Source organism: Telmatherina bonti (genome assembly GCF_933228915.1).
Source record: "Telmatherina bonti genome assembly, chromosome: 2".
Classification (NCBI taxonomy): domain Eukaryota; kingdom Metazoa; phylum Chordata; class Actinopteri; order Atheriniformes; family Telmatherinidae; genus Telmatherina; species Telmatherina bonti.
Window position 1 is genome coordinate 23,748,966 of NC_136620.1, and position 19,037 is coordinate 23,768,002.

Consider the following 19,037-nt stretch of genomic DNA (forward strand, 5'->3'; position numbering starts at 1 on the left):
TCAAAGGAACAAACACAATTATTGACATGTTTCAAAAGCTAATCTGTTGACCAAACCCTGATCAAGTAAGTGCACGTATTGTGCACATGTATTCTTTATTAGGGGAAAACACTGCAGCAGCAAACAGGCACCAAAAATGTTTCACCACACCCTGCATTTTACTTCATTTTCTTCAGTCTTTATTAAAGAGTGCTTTTTTACAACCCATGTTGTTTCAGCAAACACTGGCATGCTTTTGCTCCAAATGAATCTTCTTGTCATGAATTTAACCCAGGGTGATAGGTTTGTCAGTCATACATAAGCCATACTAATGACCTTTCTGCCCTCTGCCCCTTTGCAGACAAGCATTTGTCCCTCTTTATGATCACCGTAGGAAACTTGTCATTGCTTTTGTTTTGTTTGTTTTTTTATTGTTTGTCTGTCTGAGCAGTTTTGTCTTCGGGAACCTGAGACATCTTCTGCCCCTTTTTGCAGTTTGAGGCAAACCGGGTTCAACTCAGCTCCTCAAACAGGACTTTCAGGTTCTCTTCTGAACAGTCTTTAAAGTTTATCATTTGTCTTAGTTGTGAGATCATGAAAAAATGTGTTGTCTTTTTTTAACAGTGTAGTTCCCCTGACCTTTTTTTTCCCCCAAGTTTCCTCCTCAGAAAAGTGGAAAAGTATAGCAAACCACTGTTTTATTTCCAAACCTTCAGACACTTTCTATTTGTGTTATGGAAATGTATGTATGCAAGCTGCTTGAATGTCCTATCACTTCCTACAAATGAATGGCTACATTTACATTCATCAGAGAAAATTGTCAATAAAGTTGGGCCAAAGACTTCCTATTTGCTGTGGCACCAATCAGATGGCATTTTACTTGACTATTTTTTAATAGAAACAAGGGAGTGTTGATATACCAACACTGACGATAATTCTGATTCTAAAAGAAACAAATACTGACATTTTGTTGTTCTGCTCGTTTGATAATATTGTAATTTGATCTTAGACTTGAGGAGACTGGTGTTTTGAGCTACTTTTAGAACTTCTAGCTTTCTGTGTTCCAAGTGTTATTCAACCTGAAAAGGTAGAAAAACACCTCAAAATATATTTTGATATATATATTTTTTGAGTTGCTGCACGGTGGCATAGTGGTGACCATGGTGTTCTTGCAGCAAGAAGGTTGCTGGTTTGAGCCTCGGCTGAGAGGAGGTTTAAATGGTGGCCTTTCTGTGGGGAGTTTGCATGTTCTCCCTGTGTATGCATGGGTTCTATCCAGGTACTCTGGCTTCCTCTCATCGTCCAAAGACATGCATGTTAAGTTCTTTGGTTAATCTAAATTGTCCCTAGGAGTGAGTGGTTGTTGGTCTCTCTGTTTTGGTCTTGTGATGGACTGACGACGTGTCCAGGATGTACCCTGCCTCTCGCCCAATGATTGGCTCCTATGATCCTTGGACTAAGTGGGTAAGAAAATGAACGGATGGATTGAATCAGGCATGCCGTTTGGGGACAGTTATTAAGTGGTAATGTTGGATAATGTGACAGCACCAAAAGAAACCACTCACATCTACTTTTTGCTTTGTCAGCAAAAAATGTGAACAGATAAATTGATTCCCATTCAGATAACTTGGAGAAAAAAAAACAAATCCCTCCTCTTCCGGAACCTCCTGGATCCAGTTTCTTTTTCTCATCTTAACCAGTAGTAATACACACTCGAACTAATGCAGGTGCTTTGAAATGCTGTTGTTTTCAGTCTTGGTAAAAACTCACACAGGGTGGTTGTCTTCACCCCTCTGATCTTTTTGTTTTCCATTCTGTGGCCTATATTGGCCAACTTTGACCTTCACCTGACCCAGGTCCCCTTGAGCCTTCCTTATGGTAAAGTCCTTCTGAGTTGAATAGGATTGGGGCTCTGCAGCCAGACTTACTGTAAGCAGCTCTAGACAGGAGATTGTCTGGGACTAATGATCAGGGAGGGATGCTGTATGTAAACTGAATTTCACCACAATTGGACTCCCTGAGGATTTGAATGTATTCCTGTGCAAATGTTGTGTGTTTACTGGACCGCTTTTGTTTGATTGTCACTTCTCCTCAACATGCTCATTTGTGGGGACAGGCACGTTGGTGGGAAGTTTACTCTTTACTCTTTACTCCCACCAGCTCTGATCTGGGTTCACATGATGTGAGGAATGTAGAAATAATCAGTGATCCTTTTCTGGCATCGTGTACTCTGAGATTCAAATGATATTATTAATAAAGGACACTTAGTTTTGCTTCTCTTCATAAGCTTAGACAAACAAATTTTGTGGTGACATGGTGATACAAGAGCCAATGCCAGTTCAGTGTTCATCCGATGTCAGGTTTGTGTGTTTTGTTGGTATGTGGATGTTCATATCACTTGTATGAATATTAACTGTGTGTTTTCTCATGAAAGCTTACAAAAAAATAAAAGTCGTTATTCTGGATAAATGTGACTATTTCTCTCAGAATAAGCTCAATTGATTCTTTCAAAGTACTTGTTGTAGCTGTTGTTGTCAGCGATCCTACTATGGTAGCAAATTAGCACTGTTCTGTCACCAAGCTGGTTCAGGAACACGTGGGCCGATTTGGCAAGTAGAAAAATGAAACTCGGTACACCGATGTCATGATGGAAAATGAAATAAGATACGCTCAGCTGTCTCTGTAGAGAGAAATCTCTCAGCTTCACTCTGTTCATGTTTTGGTTTTAGTGATTGCTTCACTCAGATACTCCTTTTCTTGATTGTTGCTCAGCAATGTTTAAGGGCGCTGTATGGAATCCAGAGGCACAATGAGAAGAGTTTTTCTTTTAGTTTAGCATTAGCCTTAGCTCACAGACTGATCATGTTTGCTGTCACTGTTGCATTTAGGTAAAACAGTGTCATATATTACTTTTGTATTTTCCCAAAAACCCTCACAAGGAACATTCATGCAAGCAGATTAACCCTCTGATGCATGATTTATTTAAAAAAAATAAATAAATAAAAAATTCACTTTTCTACAGATATCTACAGAGACACTTTTCTTTGTCTTTAATGGTATTTGACTTTTTATTTAGTTGATCTATTTGATTTATAGAAATATTTATGAAAAAATATAAAATATATTTATATGATAAAAATATAAAGTTGACTAGTATCATTTTCTTGTTGTGTTTATCACTGAGGTAAAGTTGGTAATTACAGGCATGTGTATATATGAAATTTAATACTATATTTGTTTATTCTTCAGTGAGTGGCAGTGTGGTGAGTGACTCTCCTAATGTCCTCTGAAGTGGGGAAAATTGCAAACCATCCTCATTATTGAATGTACTAGAAAACAACCATTAAATAGGTGTCCGCTGGAGTGGACACGATGGATTAAAGGGTTAAACGCATTCATGGTTTTCACCGTTGTGTAGACCTGCCATCGAACAGAAAAGCAGACTCATTTTTGCCTTGAAAGGATCTGTGTTAATCGCAATAAGTCCGTCTCAGTAATGGATCATAAAAAAGAAGTTAAATTTGCTGATAACTGTAGTCCAGTTGAGTCTTTTGTACGATGCACTGTATTAAGTTTTCAGCTTTGTTAAAATGCAATGCACATTTGCTGGTTTTTCAACCCAGCCCTACATCTGTCAAGCGATGAAAGCATCTGGAAAAGTTTCCCCACTCTGAAAGTTATAGTTTGGACAAAGTGTGGGGAGGTTTTGAAATGATGACATGCCTGATCTTTGTAACTGATTTGGAAATGGAAGACGCTGCTAGGGGCTGGCAGCTGGCACAGAACCAAAATGTTGCTTAAGGACAGACTGGCTCGCTAATGGTAAATTTAACATCTGGAAAAGGCAAGGGTCATCACTGCTACTGGTTCTACAAAAAAAAAACAAAAAAACTCCAAAGTAAATGCTGAATCAAAAACTGTGGCTATACTGGAGGCCAGGTAGCATCTGTGTTAGCTCCTTATATAACCAGCCTTCTGACAGATCTGAAAGGCTCCAGAAAAGCAGGAAAATAAATGATCATTTATTATCAGCAATAAGGAAACCTTTTAATAAATTTCTCCTTTTTTATGATACATCTTCTCAAGCTCCATAGATATATTCCACTTTGTCTCAGTCTGGGATTTTATTACCTTTTTAGAGCATAGCAGGATATCAATTGCAAAACTGAGCTGATACTTATGGTGTAAATTGTTAACATGAATGAACTAAGCCTAATAACCCTCACTCGTCAAAGTATTTGGATCCAGTAGCAAATTTGTGCAATGAGTGGAGCAGAGCTTGCACCCCATCTGCAAAGGCTGAAGGCCTCGTTGCATCTGGTCTGTGTGCAGAGATATTATAGCTGTCACATTATACCAAAAATAAAAAGAAAAGAACTTCAGGACTTAATGATTGCTAATCTATTTGTGGCATTCGCTCTGCTTTATGACAATCGCCATCTGAGTTGTACTTGTAGGTGTTGTGCTTTGGCACGTGACGTGTTTTGATGCACCCGTTTCCGTGGAGCTGACAGCTGAAAGCAATGGCTGCTTCTGCTTCAAAAGATTTCCTTCACATGCTGAAAGTATCAGTAGATTTTCACCTAGTGGTTTTGAGTCCACAGCTCACGCGCATGCATTCAGGCATACTTTCCACCACGTAACGGTGTGCTAAAAACAGCCAGCCTGAGGGGACCAGGTCGCCATAGACCTTTGAGGTAACGAGATACACGGTCACATTGCACCTTCTGCTCACACAGCCACGGTCAGATTGCATGGTCTCCCTTCTTTTGTGTCAGAACGAATCATTTATTGTTCTGACAGTGAACACGTTGTCAGTGTGGAGGTCAGAGTCCACTAGGTGTTTATGTAACTCACTGTTTGTTTCACAACTGAGTGCAGCAGGAGATGCTGGTCATGTTAGCTCATCTTGAGTAACACTTGAAAAGACATATCACAGGTGAAATATGCTGTGGATTTATGTGAGGTGAACGTACTGTACAACTTAGTTTTTATCATTTACCCAATATGTCACAAATCTTGAGTATGAGGAAAAGTTTCAAATCCAAAAAATGGCTGAATACTCCAGGTTCAGGTATTCAAAGTAGTTTAGAATAAAAATCCTTTTACATAAATGGGCAAATTATACACTAAATCTTGTTTTAACTAAACTATTGAAACACAAAATAGAGATTTTCATGAAAACTCTGTTACCACACAAAAGCTGGTGACACAATTAGAATAATGAGTTCATAATAGTTTGAGTTTAGTAGTAAAGAGATACTTGTGAAATTAGAGAACATGTTATCACAAGCACAAAGACACTTGTCACATTCCTAAAAGTTAGACTTGTTTAAAAGAAAACTATTATCACTTCATTAAAGTAATTAAGCCTCCACAACTTGCTGTCATGGATAATAGATGTTTGATGAGCAGGAAAAGACTAAAGTAATCCAACTTCTCTAATTTGTTAAATTTTCCCAGTTTTTGAGAAGGAAATTGATCTGTTTGATATTGTGGGTCCACACAAACAAGATAAAGAAGGAAAGAGTCAGAAAGAAATTATCTATACCTTTATAAATAATAATATATGAATAATTAAGTTTTATATCAATGATCGGGCTTCATCTGCATATGCAGAGAAGTCACATGAAGCACCCTTATCTCCATTTTTCTTCAGTTTTGGATCCAGTTTCAGAAATTTTCTTATCATTTTCTTGCAAAGTTCTTTCATACAAGGTGTTTGAGTTGCATTAAATGCTGTGAAAACAAACTGTTGCGACTATGGAGATAAAAAATTAGTCACACAGATTTAAAAAAATTAATTCATTATCGATACGGCTTCATCCAGGAGGCGATGAGGCAGGGCACACGCTGGACAGGCTGCCAGTCCATTTAAAATCAATCATGATAAAATATAAAAATCCCATTCATAATTAAAATTTAAGCATTTGTAATTTGCAGAGATGCCGGTATAGATTTTTAAGTCTACAATGGCTGCCAAAATCAGATTCATACTGTACATTTCACTGTCATCCACCCTGAATTAGTAAGGTAGATGACCCAATGATGGAATGATTTCTTGGCTCTTTGGTGGCTCATTTGCCATAAACTACAGCTAAAGTCCAATGTCAATCACTTCCAGAGTGTAAACTTTGCTCAGTCTCCATAGCGATAAGAGCAGTTTTCCATTATACATGATAAGGGTTCACCTGATTGTTTACATTTCAGGCACGGTCCATGCTGATCTCATAGTGTGAACTCTTTAAACACAGTCAGGCTGCTGGACAGCCCAATCAGCCCACATTGCTTCTCTGTAGCCACTGTTGTGCCCCCTGGAGTCTTTCTTCTTACAGGCCTGTCAGCACTCAGGCCACAAGATGGATGGATTAAACATTAACATGTGGTTCGCTCATTCACACACACATGCACAGACTGAATGATCATATAATCTCTTGGAAAGAGTTGGATGGGTTTGTTTTTGGGGCTAAAGGTGTCTGGAAAACTTCAGGTTTTTTTAAAAAGGTAGGATGGTAAAACTGTTTTTTTTTATCTACCGCATACACCAACTAGTTTTACAAAAGGTACATTTTATAGACTAGTGACAATTGTAACTGATGTTAACATAACTTGCTAATCTTATATGGTTCATCCATTCATATTCAAAGTCGTTGCTGAACTATGTTGTCCGGTCCTTCAAAGTACTACAGAGTTGATGTTACAATCCTTGGCAAGGCAGGTTCACACACGTCTTGAATGTGTTGGTCTGTTTCCAACTGTTTGTTTTCTCAGAATTCACACCTTTTAAATATTTGTTGTACTTGTTGTTGGAGTGGGGGAGGTTCAAGTTTTATGATGAGCTTTAGTTTGCTGCATGTGATGTACAACAGAAATATCTGATCTCCAAGAAAGAAAGAGAAAACAGCAGAATAAGTTGTAATTCTTTCCATGAATTTATAACCTCATCTTAACATTTTAAGCTATTTTACAAAATGACAACAAACACTGCAGACAGTACTGTTTTTTCTGATAATCATGTTCTCGTAAAATATTCAGAAATTTACCTTCTACAACTTTAGAAAATCTCAGCTGAGTGTACTGTGTGCTTTCAAGAAGCTTTTGATTTTTATCACATGCTTTTAACCTCGTCTTTCAGGCTAGATGTGCAGAGCGTTAAAAGTTACATAATTTTCAAATCAAACTTTCTGCATCCCAGCAGGCAACTTGATTAGACTCTCTCAACAATGAGCTGTAGATGGATGGTCCAATGGAATTTGAAGTGAATTATATTGAAGATCTCATGGAAAGTGGGAAGCTGCATGCTTGATTACATACCTGTCTGTCTAATGTGAGTTTTGTGTGGGCTTGGTGACAGCAACCCATTAGACTATATGAATAAATCCATGTCTGCAGTGTCATCACCTATAAGGATTGATGATTATATTTTTACATAACCCCCTTTCAGAGAATATGATGGGATTTATGGATGGATTTTCTTTTTAAAAGTGTTTCAACATGGGATTGAGCTCCTGTAGATAATAACAGTCTTAACATGCCTGCTGCACACCCATCACTTCAGATGTCAAAGAATGAATTATGTGTTGACAGTGCCATGGCATTGTCATGGCAACCTCGGTGATTGGCATTGTGTGTTTCTTTCTGTTTTCCCTGTGTTACCCCTTATTCCTCATTGGACCCTAACTCGCACTCTAATGCGCACACAAATACCTGTTACCTTGCTCATCTTCCATCCAGCATGCACAGTGCCCTCAGCAGGCTTGGTTGCACGAACACAAGAGAGGTTTTGACCTGTTAGACAAAGGCTTATAGTTGCTGTAGGAACCAGTGTTTTCTGCCTGCCTTACTTGCTCTCTCCGTCTCGCACATTGCTGATAGAGACTGTGACGTAGCTAAACTGACGTTCCTCTTCATCCACATCTTTCTCAGTCTCAATCCACTAAACCTCTCCAGTCTCCAACTAATCAGCTTTGTGTGTTTACATTCTAATGTATGTTGGTGGCAACACAAAGTTAGTTTGGTCCTTCACCTTGTAGCTGCTGGTTGGCAGGTCATGAGTTCGGCAAAGGGACTTGTGCTTTGTATATTATTCAAATAGAAAGTCATGCATCTTCCAGAGGTGTTGACACAAAACCTTCTTATTTCGCTCCATGTAGATTGATCTGTATCTTGGGTATGGAAGAAGTTTTAAGTGACCTTTACAGAAAATAACTGGTCTCATCTCAACACTAGATTATGTGTAAAGGTGTTTTAGGAGTGCATGTTGGTCTGCCTTTTACCAAGCTGCTTCTTAATTCTTTCCTATTAAAACATTATTTATTATATATAAACAACATGCTTTGGTGAATGGGCTGCAATGCCAGGCTGCTTTGCATTTGCTAAGTAGAAAATTACTGTACATGGTATTTACTCTGTGTGGTTTTGAATAGCTTTATCTTGTGAAAATAGTTTTACTTTGTTGGAATTTTTTCTTGACTTTGTATTTATTATGAATAATTAATACTTTTATCTAACTTTACCTTTTTTCATGAAAAGTACATTTCAGGCTTTTAACAAATTGCACTGATTTATTTCAAATTATGTCTCTCAACTGAACGAGTCCAATTATTTCCAGACCAGTCTTAGAAAAAAGAGGATGTTCTTTGCTTAAAAGATGTTTTTTATAGTATTAAAGGGTGGTGATGGGATCTGGTCCTTATCATATGTTAAACTGAGGTAAAACAACCCTGGATGAACGATACGTGACTTAAATAAAACTAAGACAACATTCATACTGTTGTAAGAACAGTAAGAGGTAAATGTTTTCTCTCAAGCAGCATTGCTTCAGATGGTTATGTTGCCTTTGATCAAACTAGAGATCTTCTGGGGCAAAGTCTTTTGGACAGGTGGGGCCAAAATGGAGATGTTTGATCATCATGCATAGTACTATATTATGCAAAAGCTATACACGGCACACCAACACAAACACCTTCTGCCAGCTGTCAAGCATGATGGGGGGTGATGATTCGGGCTTGTTTTGCAGTCACAGGACCTTACACCAATAAGCAGGTATTGAGTCAACCATGACCTCCACTACCAACGTATTCTCGAGTCAGACATGAAGCTTATCTGTCTGGTGGCTAAAGCTTGGCTCACCAGTACTGCACCTGCCTTGCATTCCACATGGCTATTAGCCAGGTATTGTTGTCCAAATATTGCTGTTTTTTTCATGCTTTTCTACATTTCAGTTACCAGGCCCAGTACTAGTACGAGTCTTGTTTAAATCCCTTCTTGGTCTACTGTTTAAAGCAGGTCTATGTTAAAGATATTGTTTAATCACTAAAGATGAAATAAATGAAGAATCTTTCTGTATTGTACCTTTATTGTTTTGCAGTCACTGAACCTGTACACCTTTCAGTCTTTCAGACGACCGCGAACTCTTCAAATGAACCCACCGAATGACCCCAACACCATAAATTTCTGTTGTATGATCTCAAAGATGAAAGAGACAAGTGAAAGGTGGAATATCTTTTGACAGCATGCAGTCAGTTTGTTCTTAAATAGCCTGCAGTACACCAAACTTTGCAGGCCGAGTTAAGGTTAAGTTAAAAAAAAAAAAAAAATAGATCATGTGTGGAATTACTGAGAATAACCAGCAGCTGCTGTCTCGTAGTTATGCTAACACCCTCATCTGACTGCCACTCTCCTTCTCCTGTTTGATGTTCTCTGAAGGGCCTGATGAAAAATGGATTTCTGAAGACTGACCCAGATTACGGGCCAATGTAGGAATTTGGATTTGTGATGTGCAGTATATACATTCTGCCACTCTGTAGCATCGCTTGTCAGCTTCACTACTTAATGCACTCTGAACCTGCACTTTGAACCTTCTCCTCCAATTTCCCACTATTCAGTACTTTGACACAATTTTCTATTGGATTTAATGGGAAAGTATGTCCAAAGCTTTGACTGGTAGTGTCATTTCAGCAGAATCACATTTATCTTTCATCACTGTACATGCCACTCAGCTATGTCTCCTTAAGCTACCCCAACGCCAGCTTTGCTATCTCAGCGAAGCTTCAGGCAGCACACTGATTTATATTTCTACATGCTGTTATAGAGACTTGTGTCAGGCCCTAAAAGACTCCATGCACTTGATACCACCATGGCCTGTTGACCCACATTCATCACCTGTTGGTGTAGAGATGATTACTGCACGTTACATCAGCCCGTCTTGGTAGGACTGAATGTATTTGTCATAGTTATGTTGAGTGATAAGCACATAGTGATTAAGTAGGAATTGATGCTGATTTTGTAATTAACTGTTGTATCAGTCTGTGAGTAGACAGCTCAAAATGAACAATATGAACGAATTGAACAATTTGGATAAATTGAGTCAATGTGCCCGAAATATAAATCCAACAAATTCTGGCAATCCCATAATAATTCTTTTACCTCCGGCAGGTCAGAATGTTCTATGTAGTGAGATGTCTCAGCATACTCTAGATTCAAAGATGAGGAAAATTTTATCCTAATAGACTGCATTGATCCATTTTCCTCTAGTAAAACATTGATGTCGCCATTTCCTGTCAAATAAGGGATACCCCAAGGATGTCCATAAGACATTTATGAACCTGCTATAGCATTTTCAGTGAGATGTTAATTTAGTTACAGCGTTTTGACATTCCACGTCCCTAGAACTAGTAGCTCCTAATACTGAGTATTGCCTTGCCTTCAACTACTGCTCAGCTCAAATTGCACCCGACCCTCATGGACCCTTCCACAGTGGTGAACCCATGAGAAAGGAGTCATATGTCATGTCTTTGGGCTGAGCCCAGTCACAGCCCATGGGTGTAGGCCCACGCAACAAGGACTCACCACCAAGCCCCACATCCATGCTAGGCTCTAGAGGCGAGGGAAAACTGGCTTCAGTGAAATTTTACAGGGGTCTCTTCAGTCGTACTTTGTCAGGTTCTTTGTCTGGGTGACCCTACTGGGGGCAATAAGCCCCCAACAGCACAGCTCTTAGGATCACTGGGACACACAAACCCCTCCACCTTTGTTAGGTAGCAGCTCTCAGAGGTTTTCTGGGGTCATCCTATTAGGAGGAGGTTCCTGTTAAGACTCAGAGCATGCTGAAGGGGCCATGTCAGCTGACCTGGGAATGATGTGCCATTCCCCCCGGGGAACTCATTCTTTACTTATTCAACTTAAACTAAATGCCTGGATGCCTGGATGGATGGATGGATGGATGGATGGATGGATGGATGGATGGATGGATGTGAGGCTCTCGGGATAAGCCCAATGGTTACCTACATACTGCTCATTCGAAGTTAACTTTCAGTTTATGGGAACAACAAGACTTTCCATGTTCATGTTCATATTTACCTACATCCATAAGTCTTTCAGGTATGATGATGTGTTTCAAAATTCCAATTGAAAACCTGTTTTTCATAATAAGAATCAACAAGATAAATGCACATAAGTGAAGCAACTGAGTAACCTAATAAAAAGGCAGTCAACAAATAAGGCTTTCCATATGGATTACATTTGCCGTTTTGTGCAGGAAAGAATAAATGATTATTGTATAAAATTTAAGCTTTCTTGATTAGCAAATCTTTCACAGGTACAACCGTTTTTAAAACCCACTTAAGAACAGAGATCTACTTAAGCAGTATGTTATGTCCTATTTATTTGAAAAGAAATGAATGCAGAGAGGATTTTTTTTTTTAGATCATTTTGTTTTCCATTGTCATTCTTTTCTTTTTTTTTCCTCACACGAGCTGTTTTAACTGTATGGTTTCGTCCATCCTTTCCTTGTTTCCTGTCTCCAGTCTGATGAGTGACAGTGCCACCATCCTGCTCCTCCATCACAATGGTCGACATGGAGAGCCATTACCACCCGCCATCTCCCCTGGAGGACTCGGTGCTAGACAGCCCCCTGTGTGCTGATGATGATTTCATGGGGGGCATGGAGGAGTTCCAGGACATCTCCCAGTCCATTGATGAGGATGCCCTCAGCTCTTTTGATGTCCCAGAATACCAGTCCTCCAGTAATGGTTCTGAAGGTTCCACTGTCCTAGGTAAAAGTTACTTTAATGTCTTTGTAAACATGTATTTGTATAGTTAGAAAGTAATGTGAGTTTTGGTCTCTTACTCTTACGGTAAACCTCTCACTCTTGCTGTTTTTGTAAGAGCAGGGGTCCATCAATTTAGCCCCTTATTTAACTGCTTCCCTTAACATAGCTGTAGCTATCTGTACTACAATACCTCGACAGCCCTTTCTTTTCTATGATTGTTTGACTGACCTACTTCTTAATCTCCTTTTCTGTCTCCAATTTATCGAAACTGAATTTTCGAGGCCCATTTCCTGTGTATTGCTGTCAGTATTCTGCATTGATTTCTGTTTCTTTGTTTTACTTTATTTGCCTTCCATCTTCTGTAGTCCCCTGTTTTACCTCCCCCTCTCCTCCAGCCCTTCTCCCTGCCCCATATCCAATGAGGAGCTCACACATTCCTTAGCCACCATTCACAACTTCTAAGGAAACATCCACTGTGCTGCTGTGTTTCACTCTGAACAGACACGGACGTCTTAAAATTTTACGCTCAATAACATTATGCTGCAAGCGAAGACGCTGTGAGTTCCTCAGAAGGACAAACATTTAACAGGAAAACAGAGGGCATGAAAATAGTGTGGGGAAAAGGTTGAGAGAGAAGGGGCGGAAGAATTTGAAAGGCATGACTGAAACATTTGATGATGTCATGGAAGAGTTGGTGGAGGGGGTGATTAGAATTTATTGGTGTTTCATGGAGCAGAGACAGTGAGAAACGAGGGGCGAAAGCAAACTGGCATGCTCTCCTTGGCCTTTACCCAGGTGAAACATGTGAATTTGCACGAGGAAGGGAACACAGCTCCCTGCCAAATGCTGCTTATCCCTGTTCTGGCGTCTCTCACCTAAACTCATGCGGCTTGACTTAGTGCCACTGTTTTGCACCACTTCCTCTGCTTTTTGTTTACCAAACAAGTTCTACCAGCCATGATCCCCCCTCATCAGATGAAAATAGAACATTTCTGGCAAGCCTTGGTGAATCCTGTGACCCACCATCCTTGAGGATGATCGCTGCTGTTACTAAAGCTGTAATGTTTGTAGCAGGCACCACAGCAGCACCCTAATGTCTCTGAATAGTTACAGTGATGGAACAGTGTGTCTTTGTTGGGAAAAAGAGGTCAAAATGTATTTGAATCTCATAAGTACTTTGCGAGTCGGAGATGAAACAGTACAGAAGCTTCCATTAGTAGCTGCACTTATTTATTTATTTGTTCAAATATATATTTAATTTTTCTCCTTAAGTTCAAATAATTGTCTGAAATTCATGAACCAATTAGATTATTTCTTTTTCACATGACTGAATTGTGGGACATTACTACAAAATGAATACACCAAAGAAATACATCCTGATCTGTACTAGAAAAGTACATTTCATGTCATTACTGCGACACATTGTAAAATTTTATCTCATAATTACACAGCAAGCTAAACCGAGCAACAGTTTGATGCATGGAGGTTGTCAGTAAGCAATGCTGGCGGAAACGGATCAGATGTCTTCAGGAGTTTTTACCTGCATCTTCCTACAAAACATTTATCACTGACCTATAAATGGTTGACTTCCTATCCCCAGCATTCATGTTCACATCAACATCCATCTTATAAAATGTTAGTAAAAAGAAAGCTACTAGCCAATTTAAACCCTGATTAATCATATAATTTCCAAGCCTGCAAAGGTAAAGATTTACTTGAATGTTTACAGTGATCCCACTGACCACTTCATTCACTTTTTTTTTTATCTCCATTTAGTCTAAAGAGCATCGCTAATGGCAAACGTTACATCAGACTGAATGAGGCTTACATTTGCTTGTATGCCTAAAAAATACATCTGCAACACATCATACATTATCAGATGTACTCCTGTTTTGATGGTGCTGATCCTGATCAGATTGATTTGCACATTCACTTAGTTGGAATTTCTCTTTTGTTGTAATCTATCCTTTCTGCTTTGGCTGCAACAGCTGTGTTGCTTTTCATCCTGCTTGAAATGATATTTTATAAAATGTTCGTCTGAGGCAGGGGTTGGCAAGTTCTGTCCTCGGCTGCAAGTTTTAGATGTTTCCTTGTTTCAACGCACATGAATCAAATAAATGAGTCAGTGAGAACCCGGATAAGCTGTTAGAACCTGTTGAATTAAATCAGGTGTGTTACAGCAGAGAAACATCTCAAATCTACAGGACTGTGGCTCTAGAGGACAGAACTTGTCTTCCCCTGCCGGCAGAAGAAACACTATACCTGCTCCTACTGCTTCCACAGGATTATATAGTAAAAAACAATGCATGATTGGATTTACGTTTTATCAGAAAAGTTTTCCTACCATAATCTGTCCTTTACTCTAAATTACTATCAGGTTTCAGACACCCTGACCATTTATGATTGCTTCAGTCTTTATGCTTCCTGAAAAATTACGTTCCTTTGTCTTAATTGAGTAATTTTGCAACTGATGATAATTTAAGACTCCTTTCCTCAAATTTGATGGTTTAGCATATATTTTTTTAAGTCTTAATAATGTGTTGATTAGTCTTATCCCAGCAATCTTGCTGGGATAGGCTCCAGCTTCTACCCCTTGTCCCAATTTCAGCCATTTCAGCATTTTCCCTAAACTTTGTTTCTTTGATGCAGACTGATGATAAACAGCTATTATTTTCTTTCCTCAGGATGCGTCTTCTGTCTTTTTTTAAGGAGTTAAAACATGCTCATTGTGTTTGTTAGTTAGATAACTTGTTGCCATCTTAAAACATATTAATCCCTGCAGTAATTTTCCAGTAAGAGGTTATTACCTGTTTGCATTGTTAAATCCAGGTGCTGCATTTTTTTTCCTTTTTGTTTTGTTGCCTAGCAATGTAGCTTGTGACTTTGTCATAACAGAGATCTCTAAGTAAACACAGCAAATGAATGTAACAGTGCTATCATGAATCCCCATCCTGTGGGCTGGTATAGGCTACTGTTCTCTGTTGTTAGGTGAGTAAAAACTAAGAAATGACATAATTTAGGACAAGCTCAGGTTGTGTCTTCAGTGGCATGCAAAGGTCCGTATAGCCACTATCAAAACTTTCTCTTGGTGCGAGTTGCTACAACATGAGAAAAAGACAACACTGATCTTTAAATATATAAGAATTATAAAAGTATGAAAGATGAAAACAAAAACCATATTTATTCAAATCTAAATTAAGATATTGATGATAACTTATGCATACAAAGTGGAAGATGGCTTTAAGATGATAGTGTTGTTTTTTTTCCACATTTGTGTTTCTTTGTTGTTGTTTTTTTTTTGTAATATGACAAATAATATTCAAGCAAATACAAACAAAGATTATAATGAGGTGTTGAAGACAAGGAAATCAAATGACAGCAACATCTCGGACTGCAGGACATGTAATTCAAACAGAAAAACACCAAATAACAGACATATATAATTGGACTGTAGTAGCTCAATAACACACAATAACCCTCATACTTGTGCTCTTCAGACGCCCTGACGCCAGCATCCAGCCCTTCGTCAGTTGTGTATGGGGTGGCAACAAGCCAAGAGGAGTTCTCATCCTCCTCTTCGCTCAGTCTGGAGTGTCGAGTGTGTGCTGACCGCGCCTCGGGATACCACTATGGAGTTCATGCCTGTGAGGGCTGCAAGGTGAGATGAAGACCAATTATATGAATTAATGGAGTAACAAAATAGTTTTTTTTTATTGGAAGTTAGAGAGGAGCTGGACAAATGTAGATACATTGAGCCCTACCTGAAATGATCTTTTACATCTTCTTAGCTACACTGAATTATTTACAGTTGCATTTTTCTCTGAGTTCTACTTGTATCAGTATCCATCAGGCTGAGGCAGCACAGTGATAAAGATAAACCAAAATGGCACACCATAATTAGTAGTATAAAACTGAATAAAACAAAACCTGCAAGACTTACTCTGGAGGCAGCAGGACTTGTGACACGCGTTATAAACTTCTAAAACACCAGACTGGCCATTCACATGTAGTTGTTCAATAACCTTTAAGTTAATTGTTTACTTGTCACGCTGAAGAACAACCCCAGGCTGTTCTTAACACATATCAAAGGACAAAGATAGCAACACTTCAGGTGTCTGCACGTCTCTATGAGCTATGTGTTCCTTTGTCAGCATTCTGTAATCTTTCAGATGTTTATTTTTCTGTTATTTCTTATCAGTTACTTGAAGCAATGAGACATTTATACACCAGCACAGTTAAAATTTCTGAGCTCTGTTAAATGTATCAGCTAAGATGGGGAGTTTAAATGTCAGAAGATGCTACATAAACTCAGTCTGGGTAGCAACTTGCCAAAATGTACCATGGTCTTGGAGTAATTCCATCATGTGTAAGGCATAGTGACGTACAGTATGTGTGCATGTTTTGAGGCAATTGTGCTTAAGCAAGCAAGCTAGCTTGAATCCAGAGAGCAGAGTTGTGAGACAACTACAGGTTGAAGTTGTTTGGCTATGAAATAGTAAAACTTTAAAAGTAATTGGGGGGTACTTTTTTCAAACTAAATAGGGGTTAGAAATTAAACAATTGTGATTTCAATAACATTTTGCTTGACTTTGATTGATGAGTGTCAGAGTCTGATCAATTTATGTTTTTAATTAAAAATATTTTTCCAGACATTAATAGAGTTTACAATACTAACATCTATGTCTGTTATTTGATTTAGTCATCCACTAAAATCCTTTTATATAAAAGTTATATACATTGGTATATTTTATATGAAGTTAAAATGCTTGTCCATGCAAAAATTCTTTGTCAGCTGTATATTTTGAACTTATTCCCAACATTGTAACTTTAATGTGAAAGCGGTTAACCAACTTTAAACAACTAAAATGAAATTGCTCTCTTGATTTTACATTCTTCTTTACTTATTGAAAGTTTAACTTTAACCTCAACACTGACAGGTGGATGGATAAAGCATTTTCAGACAGTTATGACGTGTTCTCGTCTGTAATGACTGCACACACTGATGTACACTCTGTCCTTTGCAAGTTTAACAGTAGCTGAGAGATGTGACCCTGTCATGTCAGCACTCTGGTAATTTATGATATGACGCCCATTTAGCTAAAGCTGAAATTCTGTCCACTTGATCTTGTTCTACGTCTGCAAGCGTGCTTTTGTCAGACAAGGGGTTTGGTGGGTGAAAGTCAGCTGAAAGCATGTGCTCACCTGCTTGTCACACATGTGTGTTTTTAAATCAAAAGGTACATGTAACACTTTTGGATAAAACTATCAATTATTGTTAAGTATAACAAATCCACCTTGGGTTTATTTTGATTCAATCCATTACTTCTTCAATAATCATCTAGCCAAGACAAACATTTGTTCTTCAGTACGTTAAAAGTTTCTTTTTTTTTTTTGGTCAAGGTTTAGGCCAGGACAAGCTGCTACTGGAACAGCGTGTCTGGATATTGTAACTCATCTTCTAATGTTTACTGTCTAAAAAGTGAAAATGTTAAAATATTGCTGTCTTTTGTCAGGTTGTATTATTTCCTAAATTCTTCACTTTTTGCCACAGCGATGTTGTTTACTACTGTTTTTATTGCTTGTCATTCATACTCCTGAATATAATCATTTTCTTCACCCATTCCTCAAGGGTTTCTTTCGGCGGACTATCCGTCTGAAGCTGGAGTACGACAAGTGTGAGCGCCGCTGCAAAATCCAAAAAAAGAACCGCAACAAGTGCCAATACTGCCGCTTCCAGAAGTGCCTGGCAGTGGGCATGTCCCACAACGGTAGGTTCTTCTAGGGGTGCCCATGTCTGCAGCAATGCATATGTAGCACCCTGACATCCATAATGTTTATTTCATGTCAGTATGTACAGCTTAACAGGGTGGCATTGTTTTGAGGGCTCTCAATAACAAGGAATTATTGTAGTGCTGTTGGCATGAAGTCTTCAACAGACATCTACACAGAAGCAATTTAATCTCACAGTTGGATGTGAAGTTGCATGTTATGACAAGTTAGCCACTCATGATTCATTCAAACTGCGACACAACTGTGTGGCCTTTCCAAAATCATGCTGAATCCAAGTTTTGGACTGATGTGTTTTCCTCACTCTAAAACAATAGAGTTAAATCTGCTGTTCATGCTGTTACAGACCTGTCTTTCTGGAAGGACCTGCCAATCTGATTATGTTCTTTCCAGCTTGGCACTCACTAACAGATTTGCTGCATAAGCAGCTCTGATTATCAAGAATGCACATTGTAAATCATTCTTAAAAAGCACCAAGAGTGCCCGGATTTGTTTAAATGATTCATATTAATCACCAGCAAAACTTTACCAACACATGAAGCTGCTGAGTGTCTCTCTGTGTTTAAGGCAACAATCTTCTTTCTGCCATATTTCTTAAATCTAAACATAAACTGAAATCTCAAGGAAAGTTTTCAGCATTATAGAAAGTTACTGTCACTGTTTTGTGTTACAATATATTCTAGTTTGAGAATTAGAAGGGCACTCAGAGAGAGCATCCAGTGTGAAGGCCAACACCCTATCTCAGAAGTTGGAGAAAAGAGAACTGGATCGCAGAATTGGTCAAATTTTTTGGGCATCTCGTTCTTTTTGTTTTTGTTTTTTCTTCATTTTTTTTACACCATGTTGTTAACAGATGTAAAGCTGAACAGAAAGACTGCTCTTTCATTGGCCTATCTGCTTTTTTAAAGACACATTATGACCCTGTTCTCCTAATGTTATTACTTTAATTCTTTTCAGCTTCATCACAATACAAATATATAGCAGTGTGACTGAAAAGATCAGTGTGTGAATCTAAACATCCAATCATTTTACTAAATGTAGAAATTATAGACTGGTAAATATTGTGAAAATACAATATAAAAACATGCGGAAAGCTAAATGCACATTTTGATTGTAAAATGCTGGTATGCAGATTGTGGAGATAAGATTAGTAACATGTGCTTGTGTGTTGCTGCATCTCTGCGAGAAGGATTGAAGTGGTCAATGCAGTCCGTGTGT

At 38.6% G+C, this 19,037-nt stretch overlaps 1 protein-coding gene across 1 annotated transcript in view; it reads left to right on the forward strand.

Moving 5' to 3' along the window:
- pparab (peroxisome proliferator-activated receptor alpha b) overlaps positions 1-19,037 on the forward strand; it is a 30,066-nt gene that overhangs the window by 1,666 nt on the left and 9,363 nt on the right. Inside the window, exons 2-4 of the mRNA XM_079253954.1 lie at positions 11,787-12,035; positions 15,530-15,690; positions 17,662-17,800. Of these exons, the coding sequence (XP_079110080.1) occupies positions 11,828-12,035; positions 15,530-15,690; positions 17,662-17,800 (508 nt within the window). The 5' untranslated portion in view covers positions 11,787-11,827. The remainder of the gene's footprint in view (positions 1-11,786; positions 12,036-15,529; positions 15,691-17,661; positions 17,801-19,037) is intronic.